Source organism: Theobroma cacao, chromosome 1 (assembly GCF_053813885.1).
Source record: "Theobroma cacao isolate CCN51 chromosome 1, ASM5381388v1, whole genome shotgun sequence".
NCBI classification, from domain to species: domain Eukaryota; kingdom Viridiplantae; phylum Streptophyta; class Magnoliopsida; order Malvales; family Malvaceae; genus Theobroma; species Theobroma cacao.
In genome coordinates this window covers 37970330-37990094 of record NC_142639.1, presented here as the reverse complement: position 1 = coordinate 37990094, position 19765 = coordinate 37970330, and the positions used below count along the sequence as shown (strand labels likewise).

Below are 19765 nucleotides of genomic sequence, written 5' to 3'. Positions count from 1 at the left end.
ACGGGTGGCAAGCGCCTTCCATTGCTTCATAGTTTGATTACATGGCCTCACGTCAGGAGAGTAGCTAGTGGCACACGCCTTATGCATTTGTCGCATTATGATTTGGCTGATAGGCGTCTTCTGTATCAATTGCTGTCCCAACTTTCTATTTCCCAATAGCTCTTGCTACCTCAATGCCTCTGTCCATTAGTCTCTGTCTGTTAATAAGGCAACATTTTTCTTGTCAAAAGAATAATTTATTGATGATCAATCTTTGACTAGAACCACTACAGTGAAAATAATTGTGATTGCAATCATCAAATATAAAAATAATTATGTACACGCTAATTGCAGTTGGAAATTTTAATCTACTGTAAATTTTAGGATTTATGGCCAAATTTGCCGTTATGCTATATATAGATTTAATATTAAAATTTTTCATTATTTTTCAATTTCTTTAAATTTCATCATTATACAATTTTCATTATTTTTTTTATAAAAATAAGAAAGAATGAATTTTCAATTGTGTAACTTTTTTTTTTTAAATCAACAAAATTAAAATTATAACAGAAAATATTAAATAAAATTAAAATTTAATGATAAATTTAATACTGAATTTTAGTACAGCAACAAATATTTGTGGTTTGATCTAACTCTAGTCATAATATCACAGTGGATCTAATAGTTGAGAGTATACTTTAGTTATATGTCTCTTCTAAAGCACTTATTTCACTTTAATAATTAAATACCATGTTCATGCATATTTCCATAGTATTTAATTTAGTCAAGTTAAATAATATATATATGGTCACAATCATGTATTGTGTTATCCAGGAATATAGTATATAAATACCGACGAAGAGAATAAAATATATTTTTTTATGCAAAGAAATACTAACAATTCGTGAAATCGGTCAAAAGGCTTTTTATAAAATAGGGAAAAAGAATGTAGCCGTTCAGAAAAGGTAAAGCGAAAACCTTTCAGGAAATAGGGTACCAGTGGAACACATCACATGCCAATTTCTCCACCTCTTTCATCAATCAATAGTAAAATGTATATTCCAACTGTTCTGCTGCATACTATGCAATCACTGCGGATTGGAATTTTTTATCTCATCGATGATCAGGAAATTGATGATCGTCCATTAGGCATTCAACACCTGTAAATTACCCGAGCGTGCCACACCCAAAAACTTTCCTAATCGTACCAGAAAATTTAAAAAATAAAAAATACTTAAAAACCACCGGAAGCTAAAAACATGAGGCGACTCAACCCCACCAATTTACAGAAATGCAGGGCGATGAAGCCAGACTCTTGCTAGGCTTCCCCCCTAATTCTCGCCCTACTCCTTCTCAGGTCATTTTCTCTTGATTTTTTATTTTTATTATAATTCCTTGTTCACCTTTATTTTTCGCTTTTAAATCTTGATCTTTTAGGGTTTTTTTTTAACCTCTTTTTTGTTGACTGGGGATTGAAATTTATAAATTCGGTTTGTTTCGCTTTTAGAGGTTCTAGAGCTTTGATTGCTTGCTTTTGATCGACTAACAAGCTTCCTCGATTTTCCTTTTTCTTTTTTAATTATGACCTTTTTTTTTTATGAATTTTGATTCGTTAGGTAAAAGCAGCTTATAGAAAGAAAGTATGGGAGTCGCATCCTGACTTGTTTCCTGTTCACGAAAAACCTAAGGCGGAGTCTAAGTTCAAGTTGGTAAGTGCTGATATGCCTTTAAACATTTGGTCAGTCTTTCCATTGCTTTGATTGGAATGCACAAATTCCTTGATGCTGGCTTTGAGCATCAAATTAGGTTTGTATAATCGGCTTGCTGTTATATTGTTTTTAGCTCATTAGCAGCACGCTTTGTAGGGAAATTAAAACGGAACGGTTGGAGCATGTTGTGATGAGTTTTAAGCCTTTTAGAGGTTTTTGAACAAATAAAGCATATTTTCATGTAAGGTTGGAGTGATTTGAGGGCTTAGAGTAGTTTAGTAATGCTAGTAATTCTACTCTATCTAGAATCTACTAACTGGGTAGTCTTTCTTGGTACTTTTGGTATGAAAAATTCATCGAGGGAGCTTGGCTGCTTAGAGACTTGTATATTATTTTGGTTAAATATATGGTGCAAGCAATAATTTGTAATAGTATGTTCTGGTGAGTAATTAAATCTGTTAGTATGTTGTATTCTTTTAGACGTTCTTTGGATTTATAGCAGTTTAACCTATCAAATTCTGACCATGGATTCGGGAGATAAACTAAAATTTACCTGATAAAGGCTAGGATTAGTCTTCTGAAATAGGAATTTTTATAATTGGAATTAGTTTTCTCGCTGCCAAAGAAACTTATCACTTTAGACTGGCATCAGTACTTCAATGCCTTTTCATATAAAAAGCTAAGTGGGGAACTTTGTTCCTTGAATGGGACTATTTTCAGCCATTTTCTGTCTAAAATGTGATATGTCATATGGAGGTTGCCATTTTCAATAAGAGCCAACTTACCTGGGAACATAACTAACCAATGCAGTATGAAGATCCCGTGTTTTCCACTTAATTGAGTTCGTATATTGTACCTGAACATAAGATTTTTCCTTCTTTCGGGAACATTCAAATGAGATAATCGTCATGTATTCTGCAATTCAAAAATAATTTAGTTGGATTAATGGTTGTGAGATAATCTAACCTGTAGATATGCATTTTTTGCAGATTTTTGAAGCTTATACTTGCCTACAGTCTGGTAATTCTTCTATCTTCATATACTTTTGTGAAATTATAACAGTATTCCAAGAAATCATGGTTTGCAAACTCTTGAATAGACTATACAGTCTCACATGGAAAAAATTCTCTTGTTTAACATTCTTCAAGGGCAGCATATTTGTTGAAGACATAATAACTTGTTGTCTAAACTTAGGAAGCAGTAGATTATGCCTTCTTCCCACTTTATGGTGTCTCCTCTGGCTGTCAAAATGACTTTGATTGGTGTATTTATCACTTTGGGTGTTTCTCAATGAATTTTTTTTCTTTTTGTCTTTTTGCATTGCCTTCCTTGAGGGTTCCCAACTCACCTGTTACTTAAGTTTTGATAATTAGCTCAGGCTTGCTTTTAAGGACTCGTGCAATGGTTTTGAGGAATAATCATAAGCAAGCTCAATCTTTGAGGGATATGTAACAGGAGATTTGCAGTTGGAAAGGGATTTCCAGCGTGTCAAACAGGAAAATTCACTGTATGGCTTAAATTTATGTCTAGTGTACTGATTTTAAAAATTTCCATTCACTTTTATTTATTTTAACTTTTAATTCAATCATAAACAGCTTTGTGATATAAAGTTTCTGCTCTTGTGCTACTTATCAAATGGTTGAAGAGATGGCCCCACTTCGGTCCACAGGATATGTTGACCCTGGATGGGAGCATGGGATTGCTCAAGATGAAAGGAAAAAGAAGGTTAAATGCAACTACTGTGGGAAAATAGTCAGTGGTGGAATATTCAGATTGAAGCAACATTTAGCCAGATTGTCTGGAGAAGTTACTCACTGTGAAAAGGTTCCTGAAGAAGTATGCTTGAATATGAGAAAAAACCTTGAAGGATGCCGTTCTGGTCGAAAACGAAGGCAATCAGAATATGAACAGGCTGCTCTAAATTTCCAATCTAATGAGTACAATGATGCAGAAGAAGCATCGGCAGGTTATAAACACAAAGGCAAGAAAGTGATGGGTGACAAGAACTTGGTCATCAAGTTTACCCCTCTTCGATCATTAGGATATGTGGACCCGGGATGGGAACATTGCGTTGCTCAAGATGAGAAGAAGAAAAGAGTAAAATGCAACTATTGCGAAAAAATAATAAGTGGGGGCATAAATCGGTTTAAGCAACATCTTGCTAGGATCCCTGGAGAAGTTGCATATTGTGAAAAGGCACCTGAGGAGGTATATCTCAAAATCAAAGAAAATATGAAATGGCACCGTACTGGCAGAAGGCATCGAAAACCTGATACCAAGGAGATATCTGCTTTCTACTTGCACTCAGATAACGAGGATGAAGGTGGAGAGGAGGATGGGTATTTGCAATGTATAAGTAAGGACATACTGGCTATTGACGATAAAGTTTCTGATAGTGACATTAGAAATAATAATGTCAGAGGTAGATCTCCTGGTAGTAGTGGTAATGGTGCTGAACCACTACTTAAAAGATCAAGACTGGATTCGGTATTTTTAAAGTCGCTGAAAAGCCAGACATCAGCACACTACAAACAAACAAGAGCAAAAATAGGTTTCGAGAAGAAAACTCGCAGGGAAGTGATATCTGCTATATGCAAATTCTTTTATCATGCAGGAATCCCTTCTAATGCAGCAAACTCTCCGTACTTCCATAAAATGCTGGAAGTGGTTGGTCAGTATGGGCAGGGTTTGCATGGTCCTTCAAGTCGAATCATATCTGGTCGTCTCCTTCAGGAAGAGATTGCTAATATTAAAGAGTATCTGGCGGAGTTTAAGGCATCTTGGGCTATTACTGGTTGTTCTGTCATGGCTGACAGTTGGAATGATGCACAAGGAAGGACCCTGATTAACTTTTTGGTCTCTTGTCCTCGCGGTGTTTGTTTTCTCTCTTCTGTTGATGCAACTGATATGATAGAAGATGCAGCTAATCTCTTCAAGTTGTTAGACAAAGCAGTGGATGAGGTTGGCGAGGAATATGTAGTCCAGGTTAATATATCTTTACATTTGTTTCTCTGTGAGTTCTACTTTGATATCTGCATGAGTGTGCATCCTGCTGAGATGTTTTCCTTATAATTTCCATTCCAGGTAATCACTAGGAACACTTTGAGTTTCAGGAATGCTGGAAAGATGCTTGAAGAGAAAAGGAGAAATTTATTTTGGACACCATGTGCTGTCTATTGCATTGATAGAATGCTTGAGGATTTTTTGAATATAAAATGGGTGGGAGAATGCATAGATAAAGCAAAAAAGGTGACAAGGTTTATTTATAACAATACCTGGTTGTTGAATTTTATGAAGAAAGAATTTACGAAGGGACAGGAACTTCTTAAGCCAGCTGTCACCAAGTTTGGCACTAATTTTTTCACTTTACAGAGTATGTTGGACCAGAGGGTTGGTCTTAAGAAAATGTTCCAATCAAATCGATGGCTTTCCTCCCGCTTTTCCAAATTAGATGAAGGTAAAGAGGTTGAAAAAATTGTCTTAAATGTCACCTTTTGGAAGAAGATGCAGTATGTGAAGAAATCCTTAGAGCCAGTTGCTGAAGTTCTTCAAAAGATAGGTAGTGATGAAATCCGATCAATGCCATTTATCTATAATGACATATGTAGAACAAAGCTTGCAATTAAAGCCATTCATGGTGATGATGTGCGTAAATTTGGACCTTTCTGGAGTGTGATTGAAAACAATTGGAGTTCATTGTTCCATCATCCTCTTTATGTTGCTGCATACTTTCTCAATCCATCCTTCCGTTACTGCCCAGATTTTCTGATGGTACAAAACTATGAATACAGTGACTTCACCCTTATCTTTTCCTGATTGTCTTTTTTTTCCATGCTTAATTTCTACTCTCTTTTTTTTTTTTTTTGTTACTGAAGAATCCTGAAGTAATTCGTGGTCTAAATGAGTGTATTGTTCGATTGGAGTCAGACAATGGGAAAAGGATTTCTGCATCCATGCAGGTATCAGTTTCTCATCTCTGCTAGACTGCTAGATTTAATTTATGCTATGTTATTATTATTTCTTTTTGGGCTGATGCTCTGATGTGATTTTATCAGATACCTGATTTTGTGTCGGCAAAAGCTGATTTTGGAACTGATTTGGCCATAAGTACTAGAAGTGAGCTTGATCCAGGTGATTCAACTAAGATTTTATGCAGCCTGTTTGCTCAAGAACTTGTATTTGATAAATTCAATTTTGTGGCCATGCAAAATTCATGTTAAGTGAAATTTTGTTAATCATTGTTTCATCATTAGCTTCATGGTGGCAACAACATGGGATAAGTTGCTTAGAGCTGCAACGAATTGCCATACGCATACTAAGCCAGAGATGTTCATCGATTGGATGTCAGCATACCTGGAGTGTGTTTGATCAAGTTCACAGCAAAAGACGCAACTGTTTGTCTCGGAAGAGATTGAATGACCACACCTATGTTCATTACAACTTGCGACTGAGAGAACGCCAACTAGGAAGGAAGCCTGATGATTTGGTTTCCTTTGACAGTGCCATGTTAGAAAGTGTATTAGATGACTGGCTTGTGGAGTCAGAGAAGCAAGCCATGCAAGAAGATGAGGTAAAACTGAAATAACTATATTTTATCTAAATTGTTCTCATTAACTAAAGTTTTGAGAAATAACTATATTTTTATTTGAATTCCTGATTTAGGAGATTATTTATAATGAGGTGGAACAATTTTATGGAGATGATATGGATGAACATGTGAGTGAAGAAAAGAGACCTACAGAAATGGTCACGTTAGCTAGTTTGGTTGAACCATTGGATGTTAATCCTGCTGCTGGAGGTGTTACCACTGATGATGATGGTCTCGATTTTCTTGATGATGATTTGACGGATTAGTTTATCTTCGATGTCCCTCATCAAACATGGAGTAAGCCATGAGATACCTATTTCCACTAACTGGGTATTGATTTAAAAAAAGGAATTGATGTTGTCAAAGACCAATTCTTATATTGTAATTTGTTGTGCCATATATCATTATAAGGTATAAATATGTCATCGATATTATTTCAGTTTTACTTCTTTTTTGATGCTAATTCTTTAGTAGGGAGTGCATCTGTCTGCATCAATCACCACAATTGGTACTATCTAGCTTATACCTCTTCTTTGCATTTTTTTAATCTTTTAGAATTTGACTGGTCAGTATTTTTGGATTACTTCATTAAAATTTGTGTTATTTTGATGACGGTAATTGCTCTGCTTGATATATTGCAGTATTCTCTTTAGGCAGTTCTTTTTTTTTTTTTGCCATTTACCTTTTATAGATTAGTCATCTGTTATCCTAAATCCTAAATTCCCACTAGTTGGGATTGGATCTAGTAGGTGAGCACATCTGTGTCTGCATCAATCACCGTAATTGGTACTATCTAAGCCTATACCCTCTTCTTTGCATCATCATGACATCTATTTTTTCTTCTTATAGTACTTGGTGAGTTGTTATTTTTTGGATTTAATTTATTAAAATTGGTGTTATTTAACAAAGCTCTGCTTGATTAATTGCAGCATTCCCTTTCAAGTTTGCAGCCTTTTTTTTTTCATTTACTTTTATAGGATCTTCATCTTTGATCTTAAATTCTAAATTCCCTCTAGATGGGATTGGATCTCATGAGAATAGAACTACTGGCCAGAAACTGGTTAAAAGTTAATCTAGCAGATGTGGATGTCATTATTCTCAAACATAAGGTGTAGAATTGAGTTTGCAAACCATGATTGGAATCCTACTATCATCTTTCAATAATTACATTAGATGAGTGAAAACATAGCGATAATTATTTTTACATGCTATTGAAATCCGACATAATATGATTATCTCAGGTGCAGAAGGAGAAGGTTCAGTTTCAGGTAATTTCTTGTTTGAAAGTGCAAGTGACTGTATATTCTTTCTTTATTTTGCTATTTAGACATTGTCTTTCTTCTTTAGCTACATATTCACACGTTGTCAGAACGGGAGTACCAAAGGCTCATGGGGGAAGAAGAAATCGTGCATTTATTCAGATACCTTTCCTCATTATTGTTCTGGGAACGATTGGACTTGGAGGATTAAATGGTACAAGGTAGACAGCAGCATGATGAAGATCCTCACCTTTTGCTTTTGGCATGAATATTACATTTTAGGGCCTAAATAGTCTGTGTGTTCATCTTCTCAGGGCTTATAGAAAGCAAAAAGAGGAATGTCCTTCCCACAATCCATTCCTTCCCTGACCAAGATTCCAAGCTGGAAATTATGCTGTTTTTGATGTGGAAGCTTCAGTTACTTTGAACCTTAAGTCTGTGTATTGGATGTGCTAAAAGTATGACAGATATAAACCGTGCCTTGACCTTATGCTGTTTATATATGCTGACATGCAAATAATTTTTTTGGCTAGCGGGATCTCAATGTACATGCATCCATTCCAAGCACCTGATGCTGAACCTTGGAACGTGTAATTGTAAGTTATGTCTTGTTAAAGCAACTATCACTACTTTGAAGTTGGGATGTAGCATCAACGGAGAATGGCAGCCTTTGCTCCATTGCAAATGGCTTGAGACTTTGACTGAAACGGCAACGTAGTATTGCAATAGATCCCAATACCAAGGGAAACAGAGAAGGTTGTATTATATGATACCAAATAGCCGATTTTTCTCTCCATCGTTAAAGAGAAGTGATTGAGACAACGTCGCCAACTTGTCATTCTATTCTATGGACAGAGAAGTTGTTTATTCGACAAAGAAAACTCCACTGGCGCCGTGAATCAACTTGGCTGTAGCATTTTAATGGGGAAAATTTTAATTATTATTAGTTAATTCTCGAGGTTATTTATTATTCAACGACTCCAGCGCTTGCATCTCCCAACGGACGGGGACGGGCAAAAGCATAACAATGAAAGGTGATAGACGAGCTCGAAGGGTCCGACCTTATTAACGGTGAAGAAAAATTAATTTCTAACATGAAAAATTAAAATAAAGATTTTAATATGCAAAATGGAAAAAAAAAATAAAAATAAAATTGTTATTTTGAAAAGAAATGAAAATGTTTTTTTTTCTCAAATTAAAAAAAAAAAGTAAAAAGATATTCAAATCCATATATTTCTTTTCCTTAAATCAAAGGGGAAAAAAAAAACCATTTTTCGTCAAACCCTTTTCCTTCTTTTCTCTTGTCCTGCTATCAAACATATTTGATAAGCGTAAATCCGATGAAATAACAAGAGTTAACCTAGCGCAGAAATTACATGATTAAGTAAAGTGAAAGGCTACAAGACAAGCAAAGTTTTAACTTCAACACAAAACATTTACAAGTGTGTTCAAGATAAAATCGAGGATACAACCATTAGCCACAGTAACAACACAAGGTTCAAGCTAAAACATTCACTTTAGTTGATAAGTATGGCCATCAATTCCATGGCCCATAAATGCATAGTGTGCTTAAACTGTACTACCAGGAATAAAGCTCCCTAATCATACTTCCCTGCGATGTGTACTGATTGCCAAGAGCTTAGCAACCTCCAAATAAAATCCAACATGAAAATGCTTTGGAAGCTTCTATAATGTCTATAATTGTGTCAATCTTGGCCAGGTCCGTGACATCCGTCAGTATTAAGCCCCATTATGCAGCAGTTGAACAAGAACCCGTCCAACAGGTTCTGGAAGCCTCAGTACATCTTCGAAAAGATTACACAAGAGTCTGATGATATGGGTGGAGATACTGCAGATGGTATATACATGTTGAAACTAGTCCAAGCTCATACAGCAACATGGAATTATCTGCTGAAACAAAAAGATTACCGCTATCCCGAGCAGTTAAATTCTGAACATATTGTGCTGGAGTGAAGAAAGCCTTTTGCATGTAACTAAATAAGCAATACCAGCAACAACCAAACATATTAGGGATAGCTTGTAATATACCAAATCCACATAGCACAGCCTCAAAAAATCTTCGCAAAGCAGGCTTATGACGCAGAGAATGAACTTATTACTTAACTCTGCTCCTGATCCTGAAAATTTCCGATCTAACTCCATCATCTTAAGATTTTCTTTCCCCTTCTGCAGATCCCCATTATAGTCTCGCAGCAAACAATAACAGAAAAAAGAAATGAAAATAATATAAAAGAGAAAGACCTATCCTACTTACTTGACTCATGATCCAAAAATCACAGTCTCCCACTAACTTTCTTCATACTCGATGATTGTATTTTCTTTCTACGTGACCCTTTTTTCTTACCCCCAAATACACTTCTTACCATCTTTCATCACCCTAGGGCCACTTTGACTACCAGAACCACTCTTGATCAGGTCAAGCAGCAGTTCCAGTACCCATTTCCATCTTAGTCTCTGGAAGGGTAACTGTAATCGGTTGCCATCCTGACTGATGATGTATAATCCATTTCTTCATGGCAATTATCATATTCAAGATCTGAAGAACATCACCTAGAGCAAATTCCTCCAAGCATGCATCTTTTAAAGCCAAAGCCGCTTCATATCTGCAGAGTTGATAACAAACTTAAGCTAAGGGAACCCCCCAGTAAAAGTTAGCACCACTAAAATAGGAAACATAAGAGAGAGGCAGAGAGAGAGAAGATCATCAAGCATCATTACCTGCATTGAGAAGCCATCATTGCTGATTGTCCAGCAGGGGATGATAAAAACTTTTGTATTCCATCCCACGTTGTCTTCGAGAACTGATTAGGATTCCCACCAATAGGATTCACACACTTCCATAGTTTCTCATTTCTACCAACATACAACTGCAATGCACCTAAACTTTGCTTCAATACCATATGTTGCTCAATTGCACTATCCAAAGCCTTCCTTACATCAGTATTGCGGTGTTTTGGATCTCCATAACGAATGCAATCAGTAATGTTTGCTTCAGTAGGCATAATTTTTTCAATTTTGAGTGTGTTTAATGCAAGTAAAATAACACCAATAAGACCTTGCACATATTCAGAAGGTGGTGAGCGTCCTTGAGTTCCCCAAGTACCATTGCTTGGAGAATTAGAAATTGCTGAGGATGATGGAGGTGGAAATTCAGGACTCCGTGGATACCTATTATTAAAAGTATCATGCTGACTTGCTTGGCCACCGTGCAACACAAGACTCTTTTGTGGTGCATTTAGGCTAGCTTGATTAGGCAATGACTCGATAGAACTTGTTTTAAACTCTTCTCCAATTCGATGATGAAAATTAGAAGGATTTTGAGCATAGGTGGAGTGTTCAGAGATATTTAACTTACCAATATCAGGCATATTTGATGGTGGAGCCGGAAATCTAGGCCCCTCCACTCTAGGAGGCATTGGACGGAAACCATGATTTTGAGAATTAGGAGGTAGCAAATTTTCCTGTGCAAAAGCAGGTTGCAAAGGAAGGTTATTCGGCCTCAAGGAATGAGGATGATTCTGATGAATGCCCATGAAATTACCATTGTTACTCCCCGGAGGGTTAGGATTACTAGGAAAGAAGTTTGGAGTAGATTTGCTTGCAGAGACAGCCGCTTCACTGCCACCAAAAAACTCATGTGGTGCTTTCTTAAACGATTTTGCCTGTGCATACTCTGGCTGGTAAGAGTAACCATTGTTCATATTTTCTTGAATGCTAGATGTTGGCACACTAGAGGCTCTTGATATGCTTGGCTGATTCGGGGTTTTCCTGATATATTTCCCTTTATATTTGCTATCACCATTCCTTCCAGCATTAGAAACATTTTGATTCCCCAATGCAACATTTTCAGAACTAAAAACCATTGGTTGACTATACAGAACCGTTTCGGGAATCGGGTTGTACAACATTTCGGAGTTAAAACTACTGTGACCATTAGCAAGTTTAGATGATTCACCACTTGAAAGAGGAGGACCACCAGCTGAGAGACTTGTCCAAAGCCACACACTCTTGGCTGCAGCAACAAGGGGTGCAGATGCCTTCTGAGGCTGTGCCAAAAGAATATTATATCTCCTCATACGTAACTGATGTAGCGCATTAGAAAAATCCCTATCGCCAGAAATCAACAGATAATTCGCAGGAGCAGGATTGTCCACTGCCCAAAACAGCATATCTACAAGAATCTTTTTATCACTTGCATCTTTCACACCTGCTCATATATAAACGTCAACGAATCAACATCCTTTTTCTATAACATCTTAATTTGAATTTCCAAACAAAAAGTTAAAACCCTAGATCACAGCACAGTAAGTCAATTTTAAAGATCAGTAAACGAATAACAACAATAAATTTCTCAAAAATTCCGTAACACCTCGTAATCATTCCACAATTAACACAATTAAAAAAAATCATTCATGATTAATTTACAGTTATTCAAGAAATATAGGAAGTTAGGGATTTAGATTAAGTTACCGGCGGGGACATGATTGAGTGCGATGCCGGTGCTTGAAAGAGCCTGCTGTACAGAAGAAGGAATCCGATTGGTATCGCCGTAGGCGGAGATGGAAACGGGCCCACAGTAGTTCATCTTAACCAACGCCGAACTAATGTTCTGCGCGATCGCATGCGGGTCGCAGCTTTTGGGGACCTGGCAGTTTTCAATGTCCCACCAAACCGACGTCTTCGCCGCAACGTACTGAGCTTCAGGCGTGCCTCCACCGTAAGGTGGGGCTCCCGTGGTGGCGGCGGCAGCGGCGGTGGTGGTGATGGCTCCGGTTACATCTCCTCCCATGTGTGGCGCACGATAGAATGATACAAGTGGTTAGGCGCAGGATAGCATTTACCAAAGTTTTGCTTTGATTCTTTGCTTGGCTCTCCAATTTTTCTTCTTTCGTTCTCCGTTGGAGTGAGTTAGAGGAGTTAGAGGAAACAAAAAATTAGAATTAGTACACCACTAGTCGAAATGGCTCCGGAGGGTCTAATATAGAAGGGGTTTCTTGCATTTACTTTTCTAACCCTTTGTTTACGCCGTGGTGAGGTAGAAATTAGGGGTATGTACAGTCAACGCTGCATTAAGTTAACTTCACGAAGCAGTTGAGGGTGAAACGTCGGGTTAGGGAAATCCTCGTCGTCTGTCTCTTTTTCTTTTTTATTATTTTTGCTTATAACTTTTTTTTTTTTTATTACAGTACTAGTATTTTATTTTCTTTATTCACTGTTTGGGTCTTGCCAGGACTGCATATATGGAAGTCAAGCAAAAAGAGCAAATGAATGACTAGACATGCGTGTTTCAATCACTCTGCGCGTCAATTGCTACCAACCTCTCAAAAGTCCAAATTGGCGTGTTACTGTTTTAGCATCTTAATTGTGGGAAGTTAATTAGTGCCCAATATCTCCCAACTCCGAATAATTTTCCTATACTTTCATGATTTATAGTATTAATATAGAAAGCCTCAATTGATTCACCTGCTCAGTTATCAGCTAGTGGTTTAGGTTTAAATTATAGCCGGCCCAATGAAAGTTAATTATGTCACTAGTGATTAACAAGCCAGGGCCGGTCCTGGGATTTCCATTAACTTCACTTTAATAATTGACTGTTATTAAAAGTTGTGTTGCCCATGACATATAAAGATCGGACAAGTAGACCTAAAGCCAACAAATCCCATTATTCTTTTCTCAAGTGTTCAACGCATTTGGACCTGTCCATATCTAGCCTTTCCATCTGTAAAGTGATCTTTCTAAATCTTTACTCGCTAAACGTCTTTTTTTCAACTATTTTTCATTCTTTTCTTCCGACACAGACCAATGCATAAGATGTTCAACGCGAAGGAGAAAGATGCTTCTATATGCCATATGGCATTTCAGGAAAACCATGAAGCCGCCATTTCCTTTCTTTCTTGGTGATGGCCTGTTATCCAGGCAATCAAAGGTGCATTACTATTTGCTCACAAAAGGAATGATATCCATTCCATCAAAGTTAAGAAACGTCAGGGTGAAAAGGAAGGCGACCATCGACATACATGCAAGAAAGAAACAACCTCACACATTATGAACAAATCGAATACAAAGTGTATAATGGATGCATATGGAACTTTGAATAAACAAATTTATCATCACCTTCTAAAATTGTCCCCTCATTATATATTTTTGGACACTTGAATGTGTGAACACTTCCCGCACACGCAGGCACAGAGAGATAGAAAGAGAGGGAGGAGTGAGAGAGAAATAGATATCGTTATGTGCTTGGTGTTTCACCAGCAGGTCCAGGTCGTGCATTTAACAGGGGCTGAAGAGCTTTGACAACGATGCTCATATTTGGCCGAAAATCAGCTTCATATTGCACACACAACGCAGCAACAGCAGCCATCTGTAATAAAAACAACAAAATACTTTAGGCACGGCTAACATTGACATTCAGTGAGGGCACCAGTCTGGGAAAGTCAGGCCAGGATAAGTTTAAGCTTTAAAACAAAGTTGTATTTGAGAGGAGCTAGAGAGGCCATCCAGAAGATTGTATTTTTTTCCCAATTCTCTATTATTCTGATTCACCTTACTGGCAAATCAGTCATTACCACTCTATGCCACTCCTATCCTACTGGGAGATGTCAATTTTCAAAATGAAAAACTGTACCTTTCTATGCTCAAACAACTCTCTGGAGCTGTCAAATAACATCTTTTTTTCCATCTAGACTTCCATCTTATCACTTATGTGGTATACTTTTACTTAAAGCTTAAAAATTATCTTAAAAAAGAAAAGGGGGCGTCTAGAATCTAATTACCAATGTACACAATGTGTGCCACCTCTTTTTCTTTTCTAGCAAATAAGAATACAATTAAGAATGAATTTGGATCAATGCAGCCTCTTATAATTAGCATTACTTGAAAACTTGAGGGGAAGGAGAAACATTAACAGAAAAAATGTGCTAACAAAAACAGACATCACCATGCACAACCAAGCATATTAATACCTTTGCGACAGCCTTGGGAGGATACTCTCCTCCTAGTCTTTGATCAACACACTGCCTAACCTTGTCTTCACTAAGTTTTGGCGTAGCCTAAAACAATTCAATACTCTCATTAATCAGCCAGGTCTGAAAATTTTAACAGTGAAACACAGGCTGGATTAAAAAAAAACCTATAGTCGCAGAAAAGTACCCATGTCACAAGACTTTGCTGTCCACGGGGTAAAGTATGATCAACAGGTTTCCTCCCAGTTAGAAGCTCAAGCAGCACAACACCAAAGCTGTAAACGTCACTCTTGGCATTTAATTGCCCAGTCATTGCATATCTGCCAACAACAAGAACAGACAGCCAATGTTCAAGGCATGCATTCTGAAGTCAAGCTTTATAGGAGGAGAAATATAGTATATTAAACTTATGCTCAAAATTTCCAACCGTTCCCTGAAACATCTCAGAAATCAAAAGAAAATCTACTCTATTTTAGTTTCAAAAGTGCAATCCATGATTGCTTCATAAAATATTACGTCATTAGTTGTTCAGCAACTACGTGTGCCCAAAGCCACATGTTACCAACAAAGAAAGGATCTCTGACAAAATAAATGTAAAAGACGGTAGTATGAAGGGAATGCACTAATGACTTACTCAGGAGCATGATAACCAAAGGTTCCAAGAACACGAGTGGAATGAAGACGGGCTGCCATATCAGGAGCCTGATTAGATAAATCGAAGTCTGCGATCTTGGCCACATCATCATCAAAAATTAGCACATTGCTGGACTTAATGTCACGATGAATGATGTGAGGATCAGCCTTCTCGTGCAAGTACTCAAGCCCTTTTGCAGCTCCTACAGCAATTTTTACTCTTTGTGCCCATGTCAGAACAGGGCCTGGCTGAGCTCCCTTAACACCTTTTCTCCCTGCATTAAAGGAATAATAATTTTGCAATATTAACAGCACAACATGTAAATATTACAAACCACAGTTTGTTTTTCTTTTTTTTTGTGGTCAATGGAGGAAGAAACTTTATCCTTAATTCTTATAATAGGATAAGAAGAGATCCTTGCTTCAAGCATGACTATGCTCCTCAATGGTAATAGCTTTGTGTAACTGGGGCAATAAGTGATGCATCATCAAACATACCATGTAGAATATCATGCAGCGATCCATTAGATGCAAACTCATAGGCAAGTATACGGGAGCTCCCATCAACACAGTAACCAAGCAATTGAACAAAGTTTTCATGCTTCAACCTTGATACCATGGAAACCTGAATATCAATGCATCAGTAGATATAAATCTGAATAAATATCACAGATCCAGTCAATGAGGTGATTATAGCTGTCAACCAAACCTGGGCTAAAAACTCATCATCAGGTTGCTTGCTGGCATCTAACTTTTTGATTGCTGCAGCCTGCCCACTTTTAAGAACTCCATAATAAACTCTACCATATGAACCTTCACCAATCAGAGAATTTGTCCCAAAGTTATCTGTGATTTCCTTTAATTCATCTGCTGGAATAGCAGGGACTTCAATAGGCTGAACCTTCACAGTTTGAGCACTCTTTGATGCAGTTTCAGATGTATGGTAGCCTCCATCATTTCCTGAGTGGGCAAATTCAACCCAGATTACACCAATAGATAAACAAACTATAAGTAAAGTCCATTTGACTATGGTCTATGGACACAAAGACCAAAGGAGTTGATGCCATCCTACTAATCATAATTCATTCAACTAGTTCACTATATTGATGATGCAGAACTATTTAAGCAAGATTCACAAAGATGTTATATGCAATCTTATCAGCCTCGATGTGAATATCAACCACAGGATTACCCGCCGAATTTTTAACCATGTATTGGCCTCCATTATCAGCAGCTTTGTGGAAATCATCCTCTTCGCAACAGCCAAAGCAACTCATGGTTCAATCCTTTGAGAATTTTCTCTAATTTGTAAACTCCAAATCTAGAAATTCAAGGAAGCGTAATAAATACAAGTGTCTAAAAATAATTCGATGAAAAAACAGCTTAACAAAAGCTTTACGAGCATTGTAGGTATTGAGGCTGCAAATTAATACAACAAAAATGCAAACAGGCAGAGCACAATTATTTGGTTTAGATAGATGAAAGTAATTGCCAGAACAAAAAACAGAAGCAAAATGCATTTCGTTTTTCCACTATATGTTGGTTTGAGGTCCGAATGTTATGAACCACAAATCTTTTGATTGTGTCTTACCAGGCATTTGTCTAGTCTTCTAAACCAGTAACATATATTGTCATCTAATTTTTTTGTATTTAAATCTAAAAAGCTGGCTCCAAAGCAGACTCTCATTTCTTTTGCATATGAGTATTTCCATTCAAGATTTGAATATGGCATGTGAAGGAAGAAAAAAAAGCTCTAGGAATGCCCTGATGACCATCATCATCATCATTGCCATGATATCAATTTCATAAATTCATAGAATTGCAGCATTTAAGTGAGAGGTAAGGTAATTTAAAATTTTCATTGGATCATCCAAATGCAGCCTGGCATGCACAAAAACCTTGCAAAGAAATCACAGGGAATTCATGCTCATAACCAACTTGAAATGGCACATGCATCAAAACACATTGGAAATAAAGTTTGCTAAGCTTTTTTAACCACGGCAACTATTAGTAAAACAAAACGGCATAAATCTACAATTTCACCAACTTTATACACCAAAAAATTTCCCAGCAGACAAATTCAGTTCCAAGTAGCTTACAATCCTGATATAATCACAAATTCTTTCAATAAACATTTTCAAGTACACCGATGCACAGTTCTCCAAGTTAAATCTTGTTATATGTAAAAGTTCAACCACTCCATCGAGCAGATCAACCACTCACCAAAGGGATATAACTTATAAGGTCAAGTTTTGAGGAGGAACAATTTCACGCATAAAAGCACAGTCAAACTCAACAACCACTTTCGTGATCAAAATTTTCCAAAATCCAACTGATTCACGAATCCCTAAAATTAAACAAGTTACATCCGCATGCATATTAATCAAAAGCTACTAGTAGAATCAAAGGAGAAGAGAAAATCAACGAAAAATAAAAATTATGTGTATAAGTAGAAAACATCACCTGAAATTTAGCGCCGATGAAGTGGAGCAAGCACTTATACTTGGATCAGTCCAACAAGAGACTGTGCTTATTAGTTGAGCTGGAGATCTAAAACGGTGAAGCCGGCCAAATGTGCGCAGGTTAAGAAAACCGAGGGGTGCGTAGGATAAAAGGGAAAATCGAAGACTTGACTTTGTTGGCACTTGGCAGTTCCCTTAGGTTGCATTATTACAGGATTTTTTTAATTTTACGTTATTTATATTAATTACGTTTTGTTCTTTTTTTCTTTTCAAATTTTGGTGTTGTTCCGCACTGAGCTAGCTAGCCAGACTTGACTCCACCACCGTCAGGTTGAATTTCGAACCGAGTTGTGATTGGAGGGATTCAAGCCCACAGAGTTAGGTTACGTGGCTCCTTTTAATTGGAACGAATTATAAAAAAGGAAAAAGAAAAAACGAGTTGTTTCTTTTTTTATTTAGAAAAGAAAAAGCTGTTAGAGAAAAAGAAAAAAAAAAAAAGAAAATTCTTGTTTTTGAAGCGATCTTTCAATGCCATGCCAGGTCAGCTCACGTGAGATTGAATTTGTCTCCTTGTGACTCTACGATTCCCTTACAGTTTTTTTTTTAACCCGGTAAAAGATCTTTCATATACCAGAATTAAAAAAAAAAAGAAAAAATAGTTTATTTGTGCGCAGTTTAAGATCATATTTTATACCGTATTGTAAAATTCACCCATAGCACTCTTTTTTTACTTTAATCTTATAAAGTGATTTCTTTCTTGATTTATTTGTAAATGTATCTATCTGTTTAAAAGTTTTGTCTTTACTGGTTTTTGTATTTCATCCCAATATTCTCATGTGAATTTTGTTAGCATCTTGACCTTTTCTCAATTATTTGTCCATTCCGATTATCCCTTTAGCTTTACTTTCACGTGAATCAACCCATCCACCAAAGTTATACTCCATATTCAATGCCAAATTCAATGTTGTGATGGCCAACTTTTTCATTATCCAATAAAAGCACTTCAAATTCTATTCCACCTTTTTCTTCTATTTGTTATATATACATATTCATTTCATTCCATCTGTATAGTTAATTTGACACGATAAACATGCGTATATGGTAAAGAACTTTCCACTACTTAAAAGCATTGATGTATATAAAACGTTACGATTAGGTATCCAAAGCTGCTGTAAAGTAATTATATTACTGAAATTCGAATAAGCAAATCATTTTTTGCTAGCGACAATATTCAGATTAATTAACTCGTAACAAAATGATTGCAGTTATACATGATATAAAGACAACATGTTCACATGAATAATGTTGTCTTAGCTAGAAAAAAATATATATTCTAATTTCTCTGTCTCATCATATGATTGTCCTGATTGGTTTTCGGAAGCAGTTTGTCAAGTTGTAGGGAATCACTATACGAATCATGACACTTCTCTGTTTCTTGTAAGACTTAAAGAGGTGCTAACTGAACAAAAAGATGAGTATTGATTATTTCTTGGTTAAGATACAAATCAAAAGACTAAATTGTTTCTTAGTTTGTTATTCAGCATTGATAATATTCCTCTGGTCTGGAGATTTCTCCGGAGAGGCAGAAGAGTGTTAAGCAGAGAATATATGCAGGCTTATGTGGTTAGATTTGGGGGCGCTGCTGATCCATGTGGGTGGTTATGGACATAACGACATATACAGGTTGGAGAGGAACTGGCCGAAGATTTGCCCCTTTTGGTTGATTTGTGGGCTCATGTGCCCACCATCAACCCGTAACCCAACCATATTAGACCCAAGCTTTATATCTATAGCCCTTCTCCTTACTTCTTTATATTCTCATAAAATAACTGTGTTTAATTAAATTTCATAAAAGAAATTAAACTATCAAATTTTGCATATGGAGGTAATTTTAATATAATTAATTTTATATTTTTGTTAATACAATTAGGATATTCTTCAATTTTTTTATTTAGTTTTTTTAAATAATTTTTAAAAACATACTTTTTCACGTCAATCAAATTCATTCAAAATTTTATGTTTGAAATGTTAGCCACAAGATAATTAATTCTATATATAATATAATTTGTTTTTTAATTAATATCAATTAATTAAATTAATTTTATTTTTAAGTTTTATCAAAATGTTCCATGAAATTCATTTAAAAACT

At 36.4% G+C, this 19765-nt stretch overlaps 3 protein-coding genes across 12 annotated transcripts; 1 reads left to right on the top strand and 2 right to left on the bottom strand.

The window, feature by feature from the left end:
* The first annotated feature begins 1018 nt into the window (after nt 1–1018).
* LOC18613794 (Chaperone DnaJ-domain superfamily protein) lies at nt 1019–8171 on the top strand. Of its 10 annotated transcripts, none has more exons than XM_088806759.1 (11): nt 1019–1336; nt 1596–1688; nt 2678–2708; nt 3334–4673; nt 4773–5459; nt 5564–5647; nt 5744–5819; nt 5942–6258; nt 6351–6573; nt 7518–7544; nt 7646–7681. In XM_088806759.1, exons 1-9 carry the CDS (start codon nt 1271–1273, stop codon nt 6540–6542), a joined length of 2886 nt encoding a protein of 961 aa, XP_088662885.1. In that variant the 5' UTR covers nt 1019–1270; the 3' UTR covers nt 6543–6573; nt 7518–7544; nt 7646–7681. The 10 variants fall into 10 exon arrangements, with proteins under 10 accessions (XP_088662885.1, XP_017983850.2, XP_088662878.1 ...); XM_018128361.2 differs by having other exon boundaries at nt 1020–1336; nt 3358–4673; nt 7624–7681; XM_088806752.1 differs by having other exon boundaries at nt 1020–1336; nt 7624–7681.
* Nucleotides 8172–8933: 762 nt separating this feature from the next.
* On the bottom strand, nt 8934–12526 carry LOC18613792 (uncharacterized). Its single transcript, XM_007051199.3, has 3 exons — nt 12027–12526; nt 10275–11763; nt 8934–10159 (listed from the first exon to the last, which is right to left on the bottom strand). The coding sequence occupies exons 1-3, from the start codon at nt 12343–12345 to the stop codon at nt 9973–9975; spliced, it is 1995 nt and encodes a 664-aa protein (XP_007051261.1). The 5' UTR covers nt 12346–12526; the 3' UTR covers nt 8934–9972.
* Nucleotides 12527–13574: 1048 nt separating this feature from the next.
* LOC18613791 (pto-interacting protein 1) lies at nt 13575–17757 on the bottom strand. Its single transcript, XM_018125395.2, has 8 exons — nt 17618–17757; nt 16347–16475; nt 15864–16114; nt 15653–15779; nt 15156–15429; nt 14709–14841; nt 14522–14608; nt 13575–13920 (listed from the first exon to the last, which is right to left on the bottom strand). The coding sequence occupies exons 2-8, from the start codon at nt 16429–16431 to the stop codon at nt 13789–13791; spliced, it is 1089 nt and encodes a 362-aa protein (XP_017980884.1). The 5' UTR covers nt 16432–16475; nt 17618–17757; the 3' UTR covers nt 13575–13788.
* Between the last annotated feature and the right edge of the window lie 2008 nt (nt 17758–19765).